Source organism: Harpia harpyja, chromosome 18 (genome assembly GCF_026419915.1).
Source record: "Harpia harpyja isolate bHarHar1 chromosome 18, bHarHar1 primary haplotype, whole genome shotgun sequence".
In the NCBI taxonomy this organism is placed as follows: domain Eukaryota; kingdom Metazoa; phylum Chordata; class Aves; order Accipitriformes; family Accipitridae; genus Harpia; species Harpia harpyja.
Window position 1 is genome coordinate 1084389 of NC_068957.1, and position 18419 is coordinate 1102807.

The 18419-nt window shown below is 53.5% G+C and overlaps 1 protein-coding gene across 10 annotated transcripts; it reads right to left on the reverse strand.

The window, feature by feature from the left end:
* Positions 1-226: 226 nt before the first annotated feature.
* LOC128153679 (uncharacterized) lies at positions 227-17709 on the reverse strand. Of its 10 annotated transcripts, none has more exons than XR_008239060.1 (12): positions 14832-16302; positions 12531-12585; positions 11157-11300; positions 9493-9834; positions 6232-6501; positions 5900-6019; positions 4688-4789; positions 3750-3866; positions 3398-3509; positions 2948-3040; positions 1687-1763; positions 227-721 (listed from the first exon to the last, which is right to left on the reverse strand). XR_008239060.1 is itself a non-coding variant. In XM_052813214.1 (12 exons), exons 3-12 carry the CDS (start codon positions 11188-11190, stop codon positions 683-685), a joined length of 1293 nt encoding a protein of 430 aa, XP_052669174.1. In that variant the 5' UTR covers positions 11191-11300; positions 12531-12585; positions 17646-17709; the 3' UTR covers positions 227-682. The 10 variants fall into 10 exon arrangements, 8 of the variants coding, with proteins under 8 accessions (XP_052669174.1, XP_052669173.1, XP_052669177.1 ...); XR_008239059.1 differs by having other exon boundaries at positions 227-724; XM_052813214.1 differs by lacking the exon at positions 14832-16302 and adding an exon at positions 17646-17709 and having other exon boundaries at positions 227-724; positions 3414-3509.
* Between the last annotated feature and the right edge of the window lie 710 nt (positions 17710-18419).

Here is an 18419-nt window from a genome sequence, read left to right on the forward strand (position 1 = left end):
CAGGCAGGGCAGCTCTCTGGGAGCAGTCCATCTTGGGAATGCTTGAGCAGCATGGTCCCCTTCTCTTTTATACCAGAACAACTATTGACCAGGCCAGCGGCGAAAGGTGGGAGTTAATCTGCTCTTCTGCAGTTGTCTAATTAATAGCAGCAGTACATTCCGGTTGAGACAACTTGATCAAATTCCTTGAAACACTCCAGAGCATCAGCTTGGTCCCTTGACTGACGTCTTTTTGGCTTTTTTTTTTTTTTCTGTTGTCTTATTAACATATTAAAAAAAGGAGGTGCGTGGTGTGACAGCATTAGGATGGTTAACCTCCGGTTTGGAGTCTGAGACAATTTCTGGCTCATGGAAAAGCTGCCCCTGCTCGGGTGATAACCAGCATTAGTAAGAGCAATGGCTTGTACTTTCTCTTAGCCTGGGTTTTACGAACAGAGGGCAGGGAAAGTGGGTGTGGAATGTATCATTTGCCACCTGGAGCTACAGCTCGGATAGCTGGGTGGCAACATTTTTGGCAAGATTTTTGCCAAAAGCACTGCCCCGCTAGCACTAGGGTAGAGGCAGAGCTTACAGAAGATGCCTTGCTTCGGCCGACGGCATCTTCCCAGCTTCTTGGGGCTCTTCCCCAGCTGCCCGTGGTGTGTGAGCACAGCTCCCCGGGTGGCGGAGGGACGACCATTTACTACCCTTCTTGCCTCTGTACTTGGGTTTCTTCCATCACCTGCTGAAAACACCGGGACCGTGTCCTTCGGTGGCACGAAAGGGACCAGGAGCTCTTCAGCCACACTGCATTCCCCCCCCCCCGCCCCGGTGCTGTTGCACTCAAGTCTTAAACGTCCCAATCCCTCAAATCACCCCCAGAAACTGCCCCGGGGGGAGGCAGTAAATCTTTTCCCCCCCACTCCATGACCCCCTCCAGAGGTGGGGGGGAAGGCTGCAGCTGCACATGCCCCAGCAACCCCGAAATACAGGGGTGCAGCATCAGCCCCCCCCGTGCCAACATCAAGCCTAAGGCTCAGCTGCAGGAGAAGTAAAAGGGGGGGGGGTGTCCCCTGACCCTCAAATCCTTCTGGCGTCTCTGAAATAAGGAGGCAGGGGAGGAAGGTGGGAGTGGGGCAAGTCTGCGCTGGCGGTGCTGGCGTGGGAGGGAGGGGGGGAGGTTTCTCTAAGCCAAAGTGGGGCGGAAGAGGGAGAGAGTGAAGCGAATATAGAAGGCGTGTGTATTTAGTGTTGATGTGGGTAAAGGACCTGTGGTTTTGCTTTGCATCTTATTTGCAGCTGTTCCGGGTTAGGTGTAGTAGAAGAGTATGTTTTTACCCAAATCAAACTGCAGCAGCCCTGAGAACTGGCACACTCGGGACACCGAGATGCAGCCAAGCATGTCCCTGCAGTGGAGGTGAAACTGCAGCGCTCGGGGCATCGTCCATGGCACCCCCAAACCCAGGAAAGCTCCCCAGGACGTGGCAGTGACCCCACGGGTCCCATGGGACCAAGCTGAACTACAGCAGGCTTGCTGCGTACCCCCCAGGGTGAGGACAAAGCCTACAGCATTCTGCAGGAAGGCAGGCAGGTGCTTCCTTGTTATTACGAATTAAATATTCATAAATATTCATTATGAATTAAATATTCATCATTAAATAATAAGGATTTGCAATAGCAGGGGACCAGCTAATGGCAGGGAGTTACCAAGGTGGCCATGATTTGTGCGGTCCGGATGGCATGCTGTTTTTTCATCATCATCTCCTTCTGCTTATTCCTGTGATCTGGAAATAAAGGAAAGGCCAAGTAACTCTTGGGTTTCCAACAACATCCCGGCAATTCAGGCTGCACCCGGCATTTCATGGAATGGGTGAAGAAAAGCTGGCTGCAGAGAGCAATGAAGATGGGAGCCTTTCACCAAGCAGAGCTCCTCTGTTTCCAAAACCAGGAGAGCCCTGTTTGGTGGGAGCGAGGGGAAGCAAGAAGGCAGCATGGAGAGTGGACTTCTGCCTACGACACCCACCTTGCCTGCAAGCCCCCACGGCTCTAACCTGCTTCCCTTTGGCTGTATGGACCCGCTGCAATATTTCCTGTATTTCAGACTTGGAAATGCTCTGTGCACTCTAGGAAAGCATGAGCATCCCCTTTCAATCCTGTCCTCGAGGGCATCCTCTCCTCAACATGCTATTGACTCTCCTTCTTACCAGTTCCCCGAGATGCTACATGTGATCCCGAAGGCTGAGCCAGTGTTTTCAGGAAGCCCACTGGGATGCCCAGCCGGCCCTCGAGACCGGGCCACCGCAGAGCCTGTGCAGGGGGAGGCCAGATACAGTTGCTACTCATGGCAATGAGGGGATTCATGTGATGAGACCGCAGAAACCAGGAACTTTAAAAGGAGAAGCTGGAAAAACCACAGCAGACATGTGGAAATCACCTCCCTGATCTCTTCCTTCCCATCCAGAGCTGGAGGGATGGAAAATGAACTGCCTGACCTCACTCTGCAAGCCCCACTTCACTGGGATGACTGGTCAGCTGCTCTCCGCGGTCATAAGATGTTCCCAGACCTATTTCTGCCTGTTTATCAGATAGTTTTCTCCTCCCAAAGCTTGCCATAGCTGAGGTTATTTTGATCAGGGTATGGCTATCGCTAGGGAAGACCACGGAAGGACATTCTGGAGCAGAAACTCGCTTTCCTTGAGCATCCATGGACAAAGCAGAGGTGCTGGCAAGGACCACAGGCAGGGACCAGTACCTGCTGTAGCTTTCCTAAAAGGATGGACACCAGAGTTGGGTCCTCGGCTGACTTGGACAGTCCCGCTCTTTAGAAGAAAAGTCTGGCTTTTATCTAACTGAAAGCATCTTTCCTCATACCTGCTGCCAGGGGAGGGTGTGAGGGCTGAGCCTGGGGGGGTCTCAGTGGCTGAGCAGCTCATTACAGTTCCTGGAAGGAAACCGCGGGGCTACTTACACAATAGGAGGAGGACCAGCAGTATTACGAGGATTGTTACACCAGCAAAGACACAGCTGGTCGTCAGATCAGTGGCCTCTGAGCAGCCTCGCTCTGCGGAAGAGAAAAGGAGAACTTGTCAGCAGTTGCTTCTCTGGCTGACACCCCACTTTGAGCATTTAGGCGCCACGAATTTAATCCAGGGACTTCCTACGTGATGGAAAGGCGGGGGGAATCCCTGTGTTTCAAATCATGGAGCCACCGGGCAAACCTTGCTTTGCTATGTAAGAGCTACAACCTTCCCGCTCAGCACGAAGCTGCCATGACTACGTCGACTACAACAAGGTTTCTTGCAGGACCAGCCATGCAAAACCACCTAAGGACTCTCCCTGCCCTGTGTGAAGCCAAACCCCCCCAGATACCCTACCGGTCCCCAGAAGAAAGGCGAGCAAGGGCACGAACGGCACAAACCCAGGCCACCCTTTACCATGGAGCTGCTGGATATTGTGGAGCAAGAGGATGGTGATCAACAAGTTGACGATCAGTATTGTGGGGGCTGTAGAGTTCCGGATGATACAGTGCCCTGGGAGAGGGAAAAATTGCTGACGGATGAGAAAAAAATGCATAAGGAATTCAGGCTGGCATGTGGAGGAGCTGGGCTTCGGTGGGAGGGCGAGCAAGGCGTGGGCAATGTCTCTGGACATGCGCCACAGCAGCGTGCCGAGCCTCTGCTCCCTCCTGGGAGTGCAAACCTAAGGATTTTACTCCCGGGCTCTTACCAGGCCTTTTCCACCAGAGGTTTAGATCATAAAGAGCAACTTACACATTTTGATGTGACCGGGAGCCACTGGTCTCCACACCGCTGCTGCTGCTGCCTGGGCAGTTCCTATTGCCGCAGTAAGGAAGAACAGCCCAAGCAAGACGAAGGCAGCGGAAGGACCTGTGGGAGCAGAAGTAAACCAGAAGGTGAGATGGAAATTGGTGGAGGCAGTGGTCTGAGAACAAGGCAAGGCAAGCTGGCTTGTGGCGACCCTGCACCCGACTGCTGCATCTGGGAGTGCAGGATCGGTCCCCTGCGTGACGGGGCTGTGCAGCAGGAGCAGGACTGCAGGCTGCGGCCAAGAAGGGTCCCCATGGCCTGGGGGGTGGGTCTGGAAGCGGGACTGGCTCAGCGCTGCTGGCCAGGGGACCATATCCTACAGCTGAGAACAGTTTTTATCCTAGAAGTTGGTAGCAGGCAGTATTTATTATAAAGGTACACATAGGTGGCACCCTTTTTTCCACAGAGAATGGGGAGAAGACCCACATGTTTTGGGGGGGGGGGGGTGTTTCTTTGGGCTTAATGTCTGCTTGCAGCTCAGCACGTAGCAAATGAGCACCCATGGCATGACAAATAGGTAGCCTCAGCCTGGGGCAGGGAAGAACTGGCAATGGAGCAGTTTTAGAACAGCCAAGCTTTGTGTTCATTGCCCGTGGTCCCTTAAGGTCTCGTGGAAGTGGTTTCTGAACCGCTTTTTAATTTTTGAGAAGTCCTGGAGAAGGGGTAGTGGTACCTGAACAGTGCAAAGGGACTAACGTAGCCCTTCGGTTTCAAAAGAGCAGAGAAAGAGGAGCCTGCAGGCTACAGAGCAGTGAAGTCTAAATTCAATTTCTCCTAATCAGATACTGCTACATCAAAGATGCTACTGTAAAGACTTAGAGGAAGACGAAAGATGAGACACTGAAGCAATCAAGAACAAATCAGGTTTAAATGAATCCTACCTTCTTCCAGCATCCAGATGATGGAGGCGGCAAACAGGAGGAGAGAGGAGATACACAGCAGTCCATAGGCGGACAGAAGGCTATGTTTCCATGCTTCCTTTCCTGGGAAAAAAGAAAAATGTACTCAGTACCACACAAACAGGATGGGTGCAGCCTGCAAAGGGAAGACAAACAACCAGCACAGGTTCTCTTTGTAAAGAATTGCATCCCTGAGGTTTAGAAACCCTGAATAGAAAACCTGGTGAACTTTCAAGGGCTTGCTTTGGACTTCAGGAGGAAGCAGGAGAAACCAGCCAGATTTGGGCTTGTTCCACACTGAACCAGACACCAATTCCACCTAGTGAGACACTTTACAACACTTCTGCCTGAGTTTTTGCCTCCTATAATGACCTGACAAATGCTGGATTTCCTCTGGAGACCCTTTTCATGGTGGAAAGCTGACATAGCACGAGCTCTTGCCACAAGCACCAGGCATGGAGAGCTCCTCAGGGGAGATTACCCCCAAAGGCAAGACCTAGCGCCACAACCTGCATGTCCCCAGTGTTAATGCTGAAAGGCAAACACAAGTGGGAGAACTTTCCTGCCAGCTGTAGGGCTTCACCTCTCCTGTCCAGATGGTCTCTGTTATTCTGGGGATAATATTCTGATGGGTAGAGTGCACTAGCAGATTACAAAGACTGTGTGAGAGGACTTGCTGTTGGCTATGTCTTTAGGTTTGTTTTCTGTTAATCAATATATATGTGGCTACTGAAGCACCCACGTTAACCTGTATGCTCCTTGGGTACAGATCCATTGTCATGACCCAAACACCAGTGTGCTTGGTCACCAAAACCCATGAGACATGATCTTTGGCCAACTCCAAGCAGGAAGGCTCTTGCCATGCAGCCTGCGAGTCCTGCACTTTTTATTTCTTCCCAGCGATGCCCGAGGAATGGGAAAGGAATGACTGGTACGCTTGGTACTGTGATATTTTTGGCTCCGTCTCTCACAAAGCCATTTGGGATTAGCTGCTTCTAGGGAATTTTATTTTCTGTGCAAGCTACAGAGGCATAAGAAGAAATGCAGAAGCTGAGCATGTTTCCTCCCACTACCTAAGTGAATTAGGACAACAGGGGAGAAGGAACTTGGCTGAGGCTTTCTGCCGCGTGCCCTCTCCACAGTGGAGAGAGAAGGGTTTAGTCTGGGGGCCTGGGGTGCAGTCCTGGCACTCACCGAACCCATGCTTCCTCAGCTGACAGAACAGGATAGTGATGAAGCTGGTGGCAGAGACGGTGACGAACATCAGCACGACGATGGCCACCCTCTCCACGTGGCGTAGAGGAGGCGTGAGACCTGCAAGGCAGGGCAGGAGGGAAACCCCATGCTGGGGACAACCCTGAAACAGAGCGGCGATCCCAGGAAACTGCAAAATGCTGGAAAACGTGAGGGATGAGTCCTGGGTCTTCCTTGCTCGGGAAAGCCCATGAGAGACAGTTGCATCCTGCAGGGTGGACCTGCGACAACACGACAAACCATCGGATCCACCACGGCAGGGGAAGGCTAACCTGTCACGGTCAGGTTCAGGACTGTCTCCTTCCAGCTTATCACGTTGCTGACATTGCAGGAGTAGGAGCCACAGTCCGACTTCTCTCCCTTCCTTATCTGCAGCACGCTGATGTTTCCAGAGAGCAGATGGCACTGTTCAGGGGGAAGGGGATGTCCCTCCTTCTTCCAGGAGATGGAAGCCACTGTTCCCTCTGGCACCATGCAGACCAGCTCAATGGGCGAACCTGCCAGGTTTGAACTGTACCGGAGCTCAGGCTGGGGCACAGGCTCTGAAAAGCAGAGAGCAGCGTGGTAGAACTCCCAGGAGCACGAGTACTGCCTTGCTTTGGACCTGAAAACTGGCCAACATGCAAGAATACTGAGCCCCGTGGGGAGTGACCAGGTCCTTCCCTTCTGATTTACACCCCAGGTCGGTTTGGAGGGAGAGAAGACACTGCAGGAGCAGGGCAACATCCACCAAGTTCAAAGCAGAAAGCAGATGTCCGCACCCCTGCCACCGCGTCACCCCTAGGATGGATACTACCAACCCTTGGAGACAGAGTTGGGATTATGCTGGGAAGTGATGGCAGGGACTTTCCGGACACTGTCTGCCATGGGGTGTCCCAAGCGGGCCTTTCCCACACAGCAGTGGCATGGGGAAGTATGGGAGGCATCAAAGAAGTCATGAAGTTCAGCCAAAGAGCAGCAACATGGGGCTCCGCTGCTGCCTGCGTTTAAACTGGTCCAACTCCACATGGACCAAAGCACAGAGAAGCAAGCCTTGCATGCCGGAGGCCGCTGCCACGTGCAAAAGGAGGGCTGACTCCGTCCCTCAGCTAATGCCTAGGTACCTGCAGTGGTCGGGGCTGCTCCTAACTACATCTGGGCTTCCACTTGATAGCTACCACATGCTCCTGAGGTCCTTCATCTCTGGATGTCCTACATGCAGTATGCTCACATAGTGATGCTGAGCTCTAGGAAAGGGCAGTTGAAAACAGGGTGAGCTCTCATTTCTGTTTATTTTTTCAGGGAAATTGAGAGACAGAGAAAGGCAATGCTGGTGTGAAGGAAGAGAGTCTGCAAGGCCTGGAGCTACACAGGAGGAGCTCCTGCAGGGAGCCACATGGGATCAGCCACATCTGCCTGGCAGACCCACCCTCCAGTGAAAAGCATCCACAAACCCAGCTGATCTCAGGATCTGATCCTGAAGGGGTTAGTAGGCAACTGGTGAGGCAGCAGCTTCCCCTGGGATTGCTATCAAGGAGCTTCTGGCCCCAGCTCCAAGGGACCGGCCACAACCTGCAGCTCCCGAGTTCCTCAAATCATTACCATGGCGTTTGTTTTGCTCATCAGATGTGAGCAGAAATCCCTTCTCTTGAGGGAATTTTATGCCATACACTTCCTGTGAGAGGCTGTTCATGACAAAACAATTAAATAAAAGTTAAGGCAGAAGGTGTCCCCCCCCCTTTCTATCACTCCAGGATGAAGGGACCATGCAGCCTGATGTCCCAACCAGGAACTCGACCCACAGCCACACTCAGTTGCAAAAAACCCTCTGGCATTTCCCAGCAACTCTTTTAGGATCTCCAGTCTGTGTCTTTCAAGGCAGTGATGAAACCAGAAATCCTCCTCTAGATCAAGACTTGCTGCTCCAGCTGGATGCACATAAACCTGATGGGATTCATCCCAGGGTACTGAAAGACCTGGCTGATGTTATCGTGGGACCTCTCTCCATTATCTTTCAATGGTCTTGGGAATCTGGAGAGGTCCCAGTCAACTGGAAGCTGGCAAATGTTGTCCAAATTTTCAAGAAGGGTAAGAAGGAAGACTCTGGTAATTACAGGCCTGTCAGTCTCCCTTCGGTGCCTGGTAAAATTACGGAGAAGGTTATTCTGGGAGTTATTGAAAAACACTTGAGAGACAATGCAGTCAGTCATTGGTCATAGACAACACGGGTTCACAAGGGGAAAGTCCTGCTTAGCTAACTTAATTTCCTTTTATGACAAGGTCACCCATCTCGTTGACCAAGGGAAGCCAGTAAGTGTGGTTTTTTTGGATTTTAGCAAAGCTTTTGATACTATCTCTCCCAGCATTCTTCTGTGACGCATGTCACAGCACACAGCTAGACAAGTCCATAATACATCGGGTGAGCAACTGGCTGATGAGTCAGGCTCAAAGAGTTAAGAGTAAGTGGGGTGACATCAGGCTGGCGGCCAGTCACCAGTGGGGTTCCCCAGGGCTCAATTTTGGGGCCAGTGCTTTTTAATGTTTTTATAAACGATCTGGATGCAGGAGTCAAATGTACATGGAGAAAGTTTGCTGACGATACTAAACTAGAAGGAGCTGTGGACTCCCTCGAGGGTAGAGAGGCCTTACAGAGAGATCTGGATAGACTAGAAAGCTGGGCAATCACCAACTGTATGAAATTCAACAAGAGCAGATGCCAGATTCTCCATGTGGGATGGGGTAATCTTGATTATATGTACAAATTGGGGGACGAGAGGCTGGAGAGCAGCCCCACAGAAAGAGATCTGGGGGTTTGGGTTGATGGCAAGTTGAATATGAGTCAACAGTGTGCCCTGGCAGCCAAAAGGGCCAACCGTGTCCTGGGGTGCATCAAGCACAGCACAGCCAGCCGGTCGAGGGAGGTGACTGTCCCACTCTACCTCGGGTACTGTGTGCAGTTTTGGGCACCTCAATACAAGAAGGACATCAAACTACGAGAGCGTGTCCAGAGGAGGGCGACCAAGATGATGAAGGGCCTTGAGGGCAAGGCTTACAAGGAGCGGCTGAAGTTACTTGGCTTGTTCAGCCTGGAGAAGAGAAGGCTGAAGGTTGACCTCATCGCTGAGGGGTGACCTCACCGCAGTCTACACCTTCCTCAAGGCGGGCAGCGGAAGGGGAGGTGCTGATCTCGAGGGAAGACACGAGGGAATGGAATGAAGTTGCATCAGGGGAAGTTCAAATCGGACATTAGGGAAAGGTTCTTCCCTGAGAGCGGGGTTGGTCACTGGAACAGGCTCCCCAGGGAAGTGGTCATGGCACCAAGCCTGTCAGAGTTCAATTTGCGTCTGGACGACGCTCTTGGTCATATGGTTTAATGTTAGGCAGTCCTGCGAGGAGCAGGGAGTTGGACTCGATGATCCTTAGGGGTCCCTTCCAACTCGAGATATTCTGTGATTCTCGGACTCTGTTCTGGTTACCACCTTGTGGACCTGTCTGCTGCACTGACTGGGAAATCTCGGTCTGAGAAAACAATCCTCTCAACGCATTTGACTTACTGATAACTTCAAGGAGGGTTGTCCAAGCTTTATCCTGCATCAGATCTACTGTTGCTTTATAGATGCCGCTGTCTGTCTCTCGTAACCTCTGCAGGAGAATCGAGCCATTCTTTGGAAAGAAGACCACTCTACCTTGGTAAGCTGCATAAATGGTTGGAGATGGGTAATCTGCATAGTACTGCAGGATGACTTCAAGTGTGGTGTTTCTTATGTATTCCCACTCGGTGAAGTTTACGTTCTTGATATCTGGTGCGTGCATCATTATGGAGGACCCTTCAGCTGCAACTCTTCTTTCTGTGATTTCCACCACTGCAGAGGACCCCTGCAAAATCAGCAACAGGTCTGGCAACAGGAGAGATGCCAGAGCAGGATGGGTTAGTTTTAAAGCAAAAGCCAAAGAACAATTTAATCTGCTTGTACATCCTTTTTTTGGGACAAGTTACCAAGTTTTGGCACATGACTTGCCGAAGCATGTCATGCCACATATCTGATTTCCTTTCTGTTAAGATAAAAACGGTAACGTTTCTGTTGGTGTGGTACATAAATGCTTCTTAGCTGGTTAAGACAATTCCTTGCCCTTTGGAATGAAAATGATGGGAAACTGGGCTTTTTGGGGTTTTCTGCACATCAGGAGTTGCTAGTGGGGACCATAATCAGTGCAGCTTCACCCCTGGATCTTGTTCGCCTCCCTTGGCACCTGAAAGTAAGAGCATTGCTCGGAAAACAAGCTCTGAAATGCACTTTGTTGGGACTATGCAGTCCTGGCTGCTAAATAACTGGTGTCTGAGAGCTCACCTTTCTAAAAGCTGTTAAAACCTACAGGCATATTCAGCCTCAGCATCCTCTCAAGAGAGGGTTAAGCCCTGCAAAACGGATGCTCCCATTTAGCCAGGCGCCCAGTGACTTACGCATCTGGAAGGTGCTAATTCATCATGTAGTCATGTTTCCTGGCACCTCTGAGTAATGCAACGGCTCTCTGCTGCAACTGCCGTGTAGCAGGCCTTTACATAAGAGCCGTTGTCTTGAAAATGTTTTATGGTTTCCCCAGGGGAAATTGAAGCTAATGTGGGGGTCAGCCTGCAAGTGTGACTCTGAAACAAACCCTTGGCTGTACAAAACCCAGGCGTGAGAATCCCGTCGTAGCAGTGCTGGCATAAAAGAACTTTGCAAGTGGAAAGTCACGTCTAGTATCTCCAGCCCCCAAATCCTCCAGAACTGTCATCCTGGAGCCGCTTTTAGCACGTTTAAAAGGTTATGCTGGTTGCTGAAGAGGGAACAAGCTACAGGAACAGATGCCAAAAGCAAAGCCTTTCTAAGAAAAGAGGAAAGATGATGGAGGAGAGGCTCAGAAGCTCAGGGAAGGGTACCAGAAGGTACCCCATGGTCCGAGAGCAGAGAAGAGGCTCACAGGGAAGCAATCCTTAGGCAAGCAGTGGAGGAGAGCTGCTTATAAGAGGTGATGGTGGTACCCAGGTATGGTGATGCTGCAGCACTGGGAGGAAGGAGGCACCTGCCAGGACGGCTCCCCAGAGCGCGCGCCTTTACCGACACTGCCGCAGCCCGGAGCAGGGATGCAAGGAGAGCACAGAAATGCTGCAAGCGTATGCTCTCCAAGGATGTCCACGGCTGATGCAAGCCCCACACAAGTCCCTTTTCATACTCACAGACTGCGATGGCTGCCTGTGGCCAGGTTAACATGGTAAAGACCTGCAAGCTCTTTCAAACCAGCACGAGGGATGAGCTGCTTCTGCAGTGACATGCTCTTGGGATGGCCGCTCTCGGCATGGTGGATGGGCCTGTGAAGGACACTGTGAAAAGCACCATCAGCATCTGCCACGCAGGGGTTGGGAAAGGTGAAGGGTGCTCAGCACAGCGAAGGGGGAGCCCCCAACCTTCTCCACGTGTCCCCACAGCACCGGCATCTCCGCACCTTCAGCACAGGCTGAAGCAAGGGGTTGCTGTACAGCAGCCCGAGCCCATGCTGCTCGTATCGGTGCAGCTCGGGGAAACCATCACGGCCACATCTGTGTTCAGCACCAATTTACCACAGTGATTAAAAAAAGACACAAAGACCACTGATATCCAACAGTATCAAGACCAGCATAGGCGCAGCAATTATTGGGAGGGACAAGAGTGCCTGGCCACTTTCTGCAGCCTTCCTGTCTGCTGCAGCTTTGTGATGCTAGCGGGTACAGCCCTGCCTCGTCCCTTTAGTATTTATTTCTGCACCTGCTGGCCATGAAATTGCCCATTTGTATTTAGCAACCACCTTCACAGCTTCCCAGGGTAGCAGGAGCCACATGTTCAACACCCCAACACCTACACAAATACTTTCCCTTCTCAGGTTTAACACATTTCATTGCTTTCTCAAGCAGCCCTGACTCTTGTGGCATGGAGTGAATATGGGCTCTGCACCTGCCTTACGGATCACCTTCACGACTTCGAAAACCTCCATCCCATCCCCTTTCCCACCCCCTCCTCTCCAACCTGAAGGCTCCCAGACTTTTCAGTCTCTCCTTGCAAGCTCTTGATCATTTTGGTTGCTGTTCTCTGGGTCTTCTCCAACTTTTTTTACAGACCTTTTGCCTTAGTTTCTTCACTACAGAGACTGCAACACGCACCGCACTGATCGGGGGCATGAGAGAGCTCGAGAACAACCTGCCTGCCTCCAACACACTTTGCGACGGGGAGTTATTTGAACGGGACCGGCGCTCAGAGCTGGTTTGCAGAGCCAGACTGAAAGCTTTGGCCTTTAGACAACAGGGACTGTATTCACTGTCGGGTTTTGCAAGGCTCTGGAGTAAGGGTGAGGGCGGAGGACAGTGGGAAAGCGGACAGTGGGACAATTTTTTGGCAAAGGGTTTTCACTGCCCTGTGATCAGAGTTTCAGCCAGGACCAGAAGAGGCCAAGATGGTCTGTTTTACAGACGTGCTTTGTTTTAGAAACAGCCTGAGGCCAGCGGTGGCTAAGGAACTGACTTCTGATACAGAGGTGAAGAGGTGTGTTTAAGGCTAAACTCTCTTAGGAGAGACATTACCTCCTGGCGGCATCCAGCTTTCCTCTGTGGAATCCAGCAAACAGCAGAGCAGCATCTGAAAGGGAAACCATTTCCACCATGGAGCTGCCTACAGGCGCAGCATGCCCAGCATGCTCTCCTGGACCTGGTCAAGCAGCCCCCCCAGCCCAGACCCCTGACCCCAAGAAGGGGAAGAGGGAAAAAAAAACCAACACCCAAACCCAAGGGAAGAGAAAACAGCCAGGGTATGTTGTTGTCAGCCCCACAATGGAGATCTCCAGCCCAGGATGTCCCCACCACCAGAGAAGCCAACTACACGTCCCTGGTTTCTGCCTTGCTAAAAGGAATTCAGGAGATAAGGTTCTGGGGAAAACCACCCGAGTTAAGGGTGATTTCGCTTCTGTGCAGCTAAAAACCTGCATTATCTGGGACAGAGTGGCTGCTGCAGGCTGCAAAGCCATGTCACCCTGTAGAAAGCTGGTTATTTGAATGCCTTTGTGTCTCACATGAACTCCTTGTTGTGCTCTTCCTAGGTTAGCGGGTACATGGAGACCATGAAAAATCCTGTCATTTCTGTTGTAGGATTTCCTCACAATTGGTATTTTATTTGATCATTAACCAACAGCTCTACTTATAAGTGGAGAAGAAGCAGGACACTATGTTTTCTTTCCCTCTGCAAAATCCCTGAGATTCTGGAGGAGGGTTTGAGATGTGAGGCTTTGAGATGTGAGGGTTGTGGTGCTAAATTAGCCTCTTTTTTGGCCGTTTTCTCTGGTATCCTCTTGCTCTCTGAGATGTAGGCAAGAACTGGCTGTGGCTTTTTCCAGCGAAATGAGAACCATGTTTTGTTTTATAGCTTACAGGGCTGGTTTAAGGATATAAGAACAATCGCTGCGGGAAAAGCATTTATATTCTTTAGAGAGGGAGGATTTCCTTTATCCAAGCAGATCCAAATAGGTGCAGAAGTGACCTTCTTCCCACCCAGTGCAGCTGGGTACGACAGTCTCTCCCTGTGCCTACGGAGAGGGGATAAGGCTTATCCCAGGAGACAGAGAATAAGGTGTATTTGGAAGGAGGGCACGTACCGCACCTCCTGCTCAAAGTGCTGCTGCTCTTTTGAAAAATTAACCCCTCCTCCTCCTCCCTTCTCCCCTCCACCAGCAGACCAGGGTGCCTCAGATACATGGCTGGGGAAATGGGTAAGAGCCTTTGAGTAAAGAGATGCCCACGGAAGGCAGAGGGTGGGTTAGATCTGCCTGCTATCACGCGGACTGTTTTATCTCTTGAAGAGAGCCTCTCGTCTCACACAAGGCATTAGCACAGTCGAACATCTGCAGTCTGTTGCAGGTGGTTTTAAATGCGAAGCAACACTCTTGGTAAGGGGCAGATATTTTCAGAAGTTTTCACAGAATCTTACATGAACAGGGAGAGGAATTGGACTTGTGAAGACGCACATACTTAAGGCTATCATGTTTTCCCCTTGGCCTCTAGCATTGTTGCTATGCTGTATTGTCTTTCATTTTTACAAAATCCACATGGAAAAGCTGAAACAGAATCACGCTGTGGCCTGCTGGAGTTTTACAAATAGGTCTTTTTAAGGAATATCTTAGGATCGTCTTTACAAGGCAAGGCATGCGGCATTCGAGAACCACACCCAAGGCACTGCAGCCTCTCATCCAGCCTTTTATAAGAATTGGATGTGCGTCAGCTGTTTTTCAACTGCAGAAGAAATAGCTCATTATGTGAGCTGGGCTATGATACTGCCAAGGCATGCCATGTATCCGAACAAAAAATATCTTGTGTTGGTGGAAGGGAAGGCCCCTAGCACTACAAAGCTCTTCCAGGCTGCTGAGGAAACCTTCCGCAAGCAAGGCAGCGAGTCCTCCCTGCTGCTGGAGAGGGGGGAGAGGCTCCCAGAGGGATAGGGGGGGCAAAGAAATGCTCCGCTGGGGTTGCAACTGCCTCCTCCTCCTCCTCCGGCGGATTGCGTGTATCATCACAGACGCTGGCAGCTGCCAACGTTTGAGGTCAAAGGGGCCTGCTGTTGTCTCGAAAAGCAACCTGCAGCTGCCCACGGGGTGAAGCCAAACGCAGCCAGTGTGGGCGCAGGCACTGCGCTTGCCTGTCGGCTCTGGCATTATCATTTCGCCAGCTCCCATGCAGCCGTGCTAGGAAAGTAAAGATGCTGGGTAAAGAGAAGACCTCTTTAGCCCCTGGCAAAAGGAAGGTGGGGGAGGTCTCGGGCTGGGCGTTATCTAGGCGTGGGGCTGCTGGGGCTGGCTGGCCGCATGCGGGACGGGGCTGCTCAAACCCCATGTTTACCTGGAGGCACAGCTCCGGAACGAGCGAGGGAACGCCCGTTCCTGCAGAAGAGTGCTGTGTCCTCCTGGGTAACAGGAGTTTGTATTAGCAGCTGTTAAAAGCGTGTACTTCCCCTGACCTAGGGTAATAATAAGAGATGTTGTAATGACAGACCTTGAGACAGGAAGAAACAAAAGGGATGTGTGATTTGCAAGGACAAAGGCCAGATCCCTCACCTGGCACCACAGGCACCTGTGGTACTGGCTGGGACCATGAGGCCCTTTGATAGGGTTGTATAATAAACGTTAAAACCACCATGTGTTCCTTCTGCTCTTATATAAAGCCCTTACTGCAAAAATATAAGGGATGATCTTTGGTCTTCCCTGACAATAAAAAAAAGAGATGCAAATAATCCTGTTATAAATCATCCCACAGCTTTGAAAGATTAAATATCACATTAGCAAATATGAAACCCTACCGAGCAACGTCTAGCTCAGCTCTCTGTCTCATATCTCCTGAGGCAGAGCAAAAAGTGGCAACAGGGGAACTACTATAACTGAGAACAAGTAGAGAAACTGAAATGCTGCACAGCGCTCAGCTAAAGCCCCAAGTCCCCTGTAAACAGCAGGACTGTCGTGAAGGTTCTTCAAGGCTGATCCAAACTGTGACAGCTCAAAAAGTCCAGATTCATACATGCTCAAACCAAAAGTGAGAGTAACCAAAAAAGAAGCAGGTGTAACGCTCCTCTAGAAAAGGGCAGCTTTATGCATAAGTACAGCTCTAAATAAACCAAGAAACCCCCTTCCTCATAACTGAATTGTGAGTTACTTCAGAGACTTCTGTAACTTTACCCTGTCCTTGTCCCGTGCTCTTTACATCCTGCGGTCAAGACAAATTAAGCTCGGCAGAGTCCTGGGACCAAGGAGCCCAAAGCACATGTGCAAAAGGTCACCAAACCCAACTGCAAGTGCCACAAGCAGCTCCTCTGCATGCGGAGGGGCTTCAGCCAGCCACCGGCCCGCTACCAGCGGAGCGGCCGGCTCCGACAGTGCCGGTGGTGCAGGTGACCTGGGCTCAGGGGGGGCTGGCCAAAGCGAGCAGAGACACCATCGCAGTGGCGAGGCTGCAGATGCTCGAGCAGAGCTCTCCGGACGCGCGCCAATAACCAGGGAAGGAATGAGGGGGAGAAGCCAGTTGTTTAGGAGCTGTATAAACAGCACCGTGAAGTTTTATGATGAATCTGCCTGCCTGTAAGTATTTCTGGAGCTGTGTAGGAGGGGAGAGCTGAGCCTAGGGAGAAGAGCCCAGTTCCCAGCAGAGGAGAGTGCCTGCAGCCCTGCAGGGAAGTGCGGGGGAATCCCCCCCCGGGCCCCTGCCTCATCCATCTGTCCCCATTGCTCTAGAAGCCATCCTTATCTCTCCGGTACACATGCCCCTCTCTCTGCTCCCTGCCCCCATGGGTCCACTATCTAGCTTCCACCACTGCAGTCCCTGGCCCCGTCGCTCCAGTCCCCAGCAAAACCGCTCCAGTCCCCTGGCCCCACGGGTCCAGTATCCAGCCCCACTGCTCCAGTTGCCGTTCCCACTGCACCAGTCCCTTGTCCCGGTGACTATCCCCATTGCTCCAGGTCCCTGGCCCCATGGGTCCAGTCGCCGTTCTCACTGCCCCAGTCCCGGTTCCCCGCCGCCCCAGTCCCGGTTCCCCGCCGCCCCAGTCCCGCTCCCCGCCGCCCCAGTCCCGCTCCCCCGCCGCCCCAGTCCCCGCTCCCCCGCCGCCCCAGTCCCGCTCCCCCGCCGCCCCAGTCCCCGCTCCCCGCCGCCCCAGTCCCGGTTCCCCGCCGCCCCAGTCCCGGCTCCCCGCCGCCCCAGTCCCGGCTCCCCGCCGCCCCAGTCCCCGCTCCCCGCCGCCCCAGTCCCGGTCCCCCGCCGCCCCAGTCCCCGCTCCCCGCCGCACCAGTCCCGCTCCCCCGCCGCCCCAGTCCCGGTTCCCCGCCGCCCCAGTCCCGGTCCCCCGCCGCCCCAGTCCCGGTTCCCCGCCGCCCCAGTCCCGCTCCCCGCCGCCCCAGTCCCGGTTCCCCGCCGCCCCAGTCCCGGCTCCCCGCCGCCCCAGTCCCCGCTCCCCGCCGCCCCAGTCCCGGTCCCCCGCCGCCCCAGTCCCCGCTCCCCGCCGCACCAGTCCCGCTCCCCCGCCGCCCCAGTCCCGGTTCCCCGCCGCCCCAGTCCCGGTCCCCCGCCGCCCCAGTCCCGGTTCCCCGCCGCCCCAGTCCCGCTCCCCGCCGCCCCAGTCCCCGCTCCCACTCCCCGCACCCACCGCCCGGCCCCACAGCGCGACCCCGACGACCGCAGCCCCCTCGATGGGACCGGTGGGTCCCGTCCCGCCCCCCCGCCCCACTCACCGCCGCTCCGGGCCGGCTGCCCGCTGCTCCCCGGCCCCGCCTCGGGGAAGGACGGGCGGGAAGGGGCGGGCCGGGCCGGGCCGGGCCGGGCCAGGACCCCTCGGCCGCCTCCGCACGCAGGCTGCGGCTCCGGGCCCCTCAGGGCGTTTGAAGGGGCTCCCCCGGGCTGGGGTGGGCTGCGGGGTCCCCCGCTGCTCCCCGGGGGGAAGCTGTCGGGGCGCCTCTGGGACCAGCGTCAGCCCAAAGCCGCCTCCATCGCTGCCACCCCCCCGGCTGTGTCCCCCCCCCCCGCCGCTTGCCGTGGGAGAGGAGAACCCTGGAAGCGGCCGGGACCCGGTTTCTGCCCAGCCCCGGGCTGCCCCACGCCCGCGGCTCCCCCACAGCCCAAGCTATGGGACCACCAGGCAGCGAGATGCTCCCTCTGCCCCGGTGCACCCACCTCCGTGGGGACCCGGACCTTTGTGGAGGACCTCGGCTGGACCGAGGGGCCTGGGGAGGATATTGACCTTGACAAGATTGCAGTGGTCCCGTGAGAGAACAAGAAAGCATGAGAAGCATGCCTGGGAAACTAAGTTTAAGGAACGTGTTGACCGTTTGCAGTTGCGATAAGGAACCTGAAAAAGTCACCCAATGAGGGGTGAGAAAAACAACTTCTGACAACTTTTTGACCAATAAGGGACAGACATATGTACAAGGTAACAAGTATAATGGGCATAAATTTGCTGGCTTGTAGTAATAAAAAAACCTTCTTTGCTTGTACTATAAGAATGCGTACTTGTCGTTTGTCCGTCTCGACCGCAACAGACCTTCAGCTTCCCACTCCACCAGAGAGCTTGCGGCTCTGGGAAGCATCTCCAGCCCGTCCCTATCCCCTGGGACCTCTGGCTCCTCACCACGTGCCACCTTCTACCCACCACCATCGGGCTGGGCAAGCTGGTCTGTTGACACTGTCTCTCACAGCATCCTCAGAACCGAGCTGACCAAGTCTGGGTCAGAGAAGTGGGCAGTGGGATGGGTTGAAAACTGGCTGAAGAGCCGGGCCCGGAGGGGTGGTGCTAATGCTGCATCCCGGTCCTGTTTAACATCTTCATTAACGACCTGGAGGTTTGCTGATGATGCAAAGCTGCGAGAAGCGGCTGGTACACCCAAGGGTCATGCTGCCATCCAGAGGGACCTCGACAGGCTGAGGAATGGGCTGAGAGGGACTTTGTGC

Bases quoted from the DNA above. Each gene is read 5' to 3' on its own strand.
- LOC128153679 (XM_052813214.1), bottom strand. From the start codon at position 11,190: ATGTTAACCTGGCCACAGGCAGCCATCGCAGTCT. The intron at 4,790-5,899 runs GTGAGTGCCAGG...CTTTTTTCCCAG, and splicing joins GCTGAGGAAGCATGGGTTCG to GAAAGGAAGCATGGAAACAT. The intron at 3,867-4,687 runs GTAGGATTCATT...CTGCTCCCACAG, and splicing joins CATCTGGATGCTGGAAGAAG to GTCCTTCCGCTGCCTTCGTC.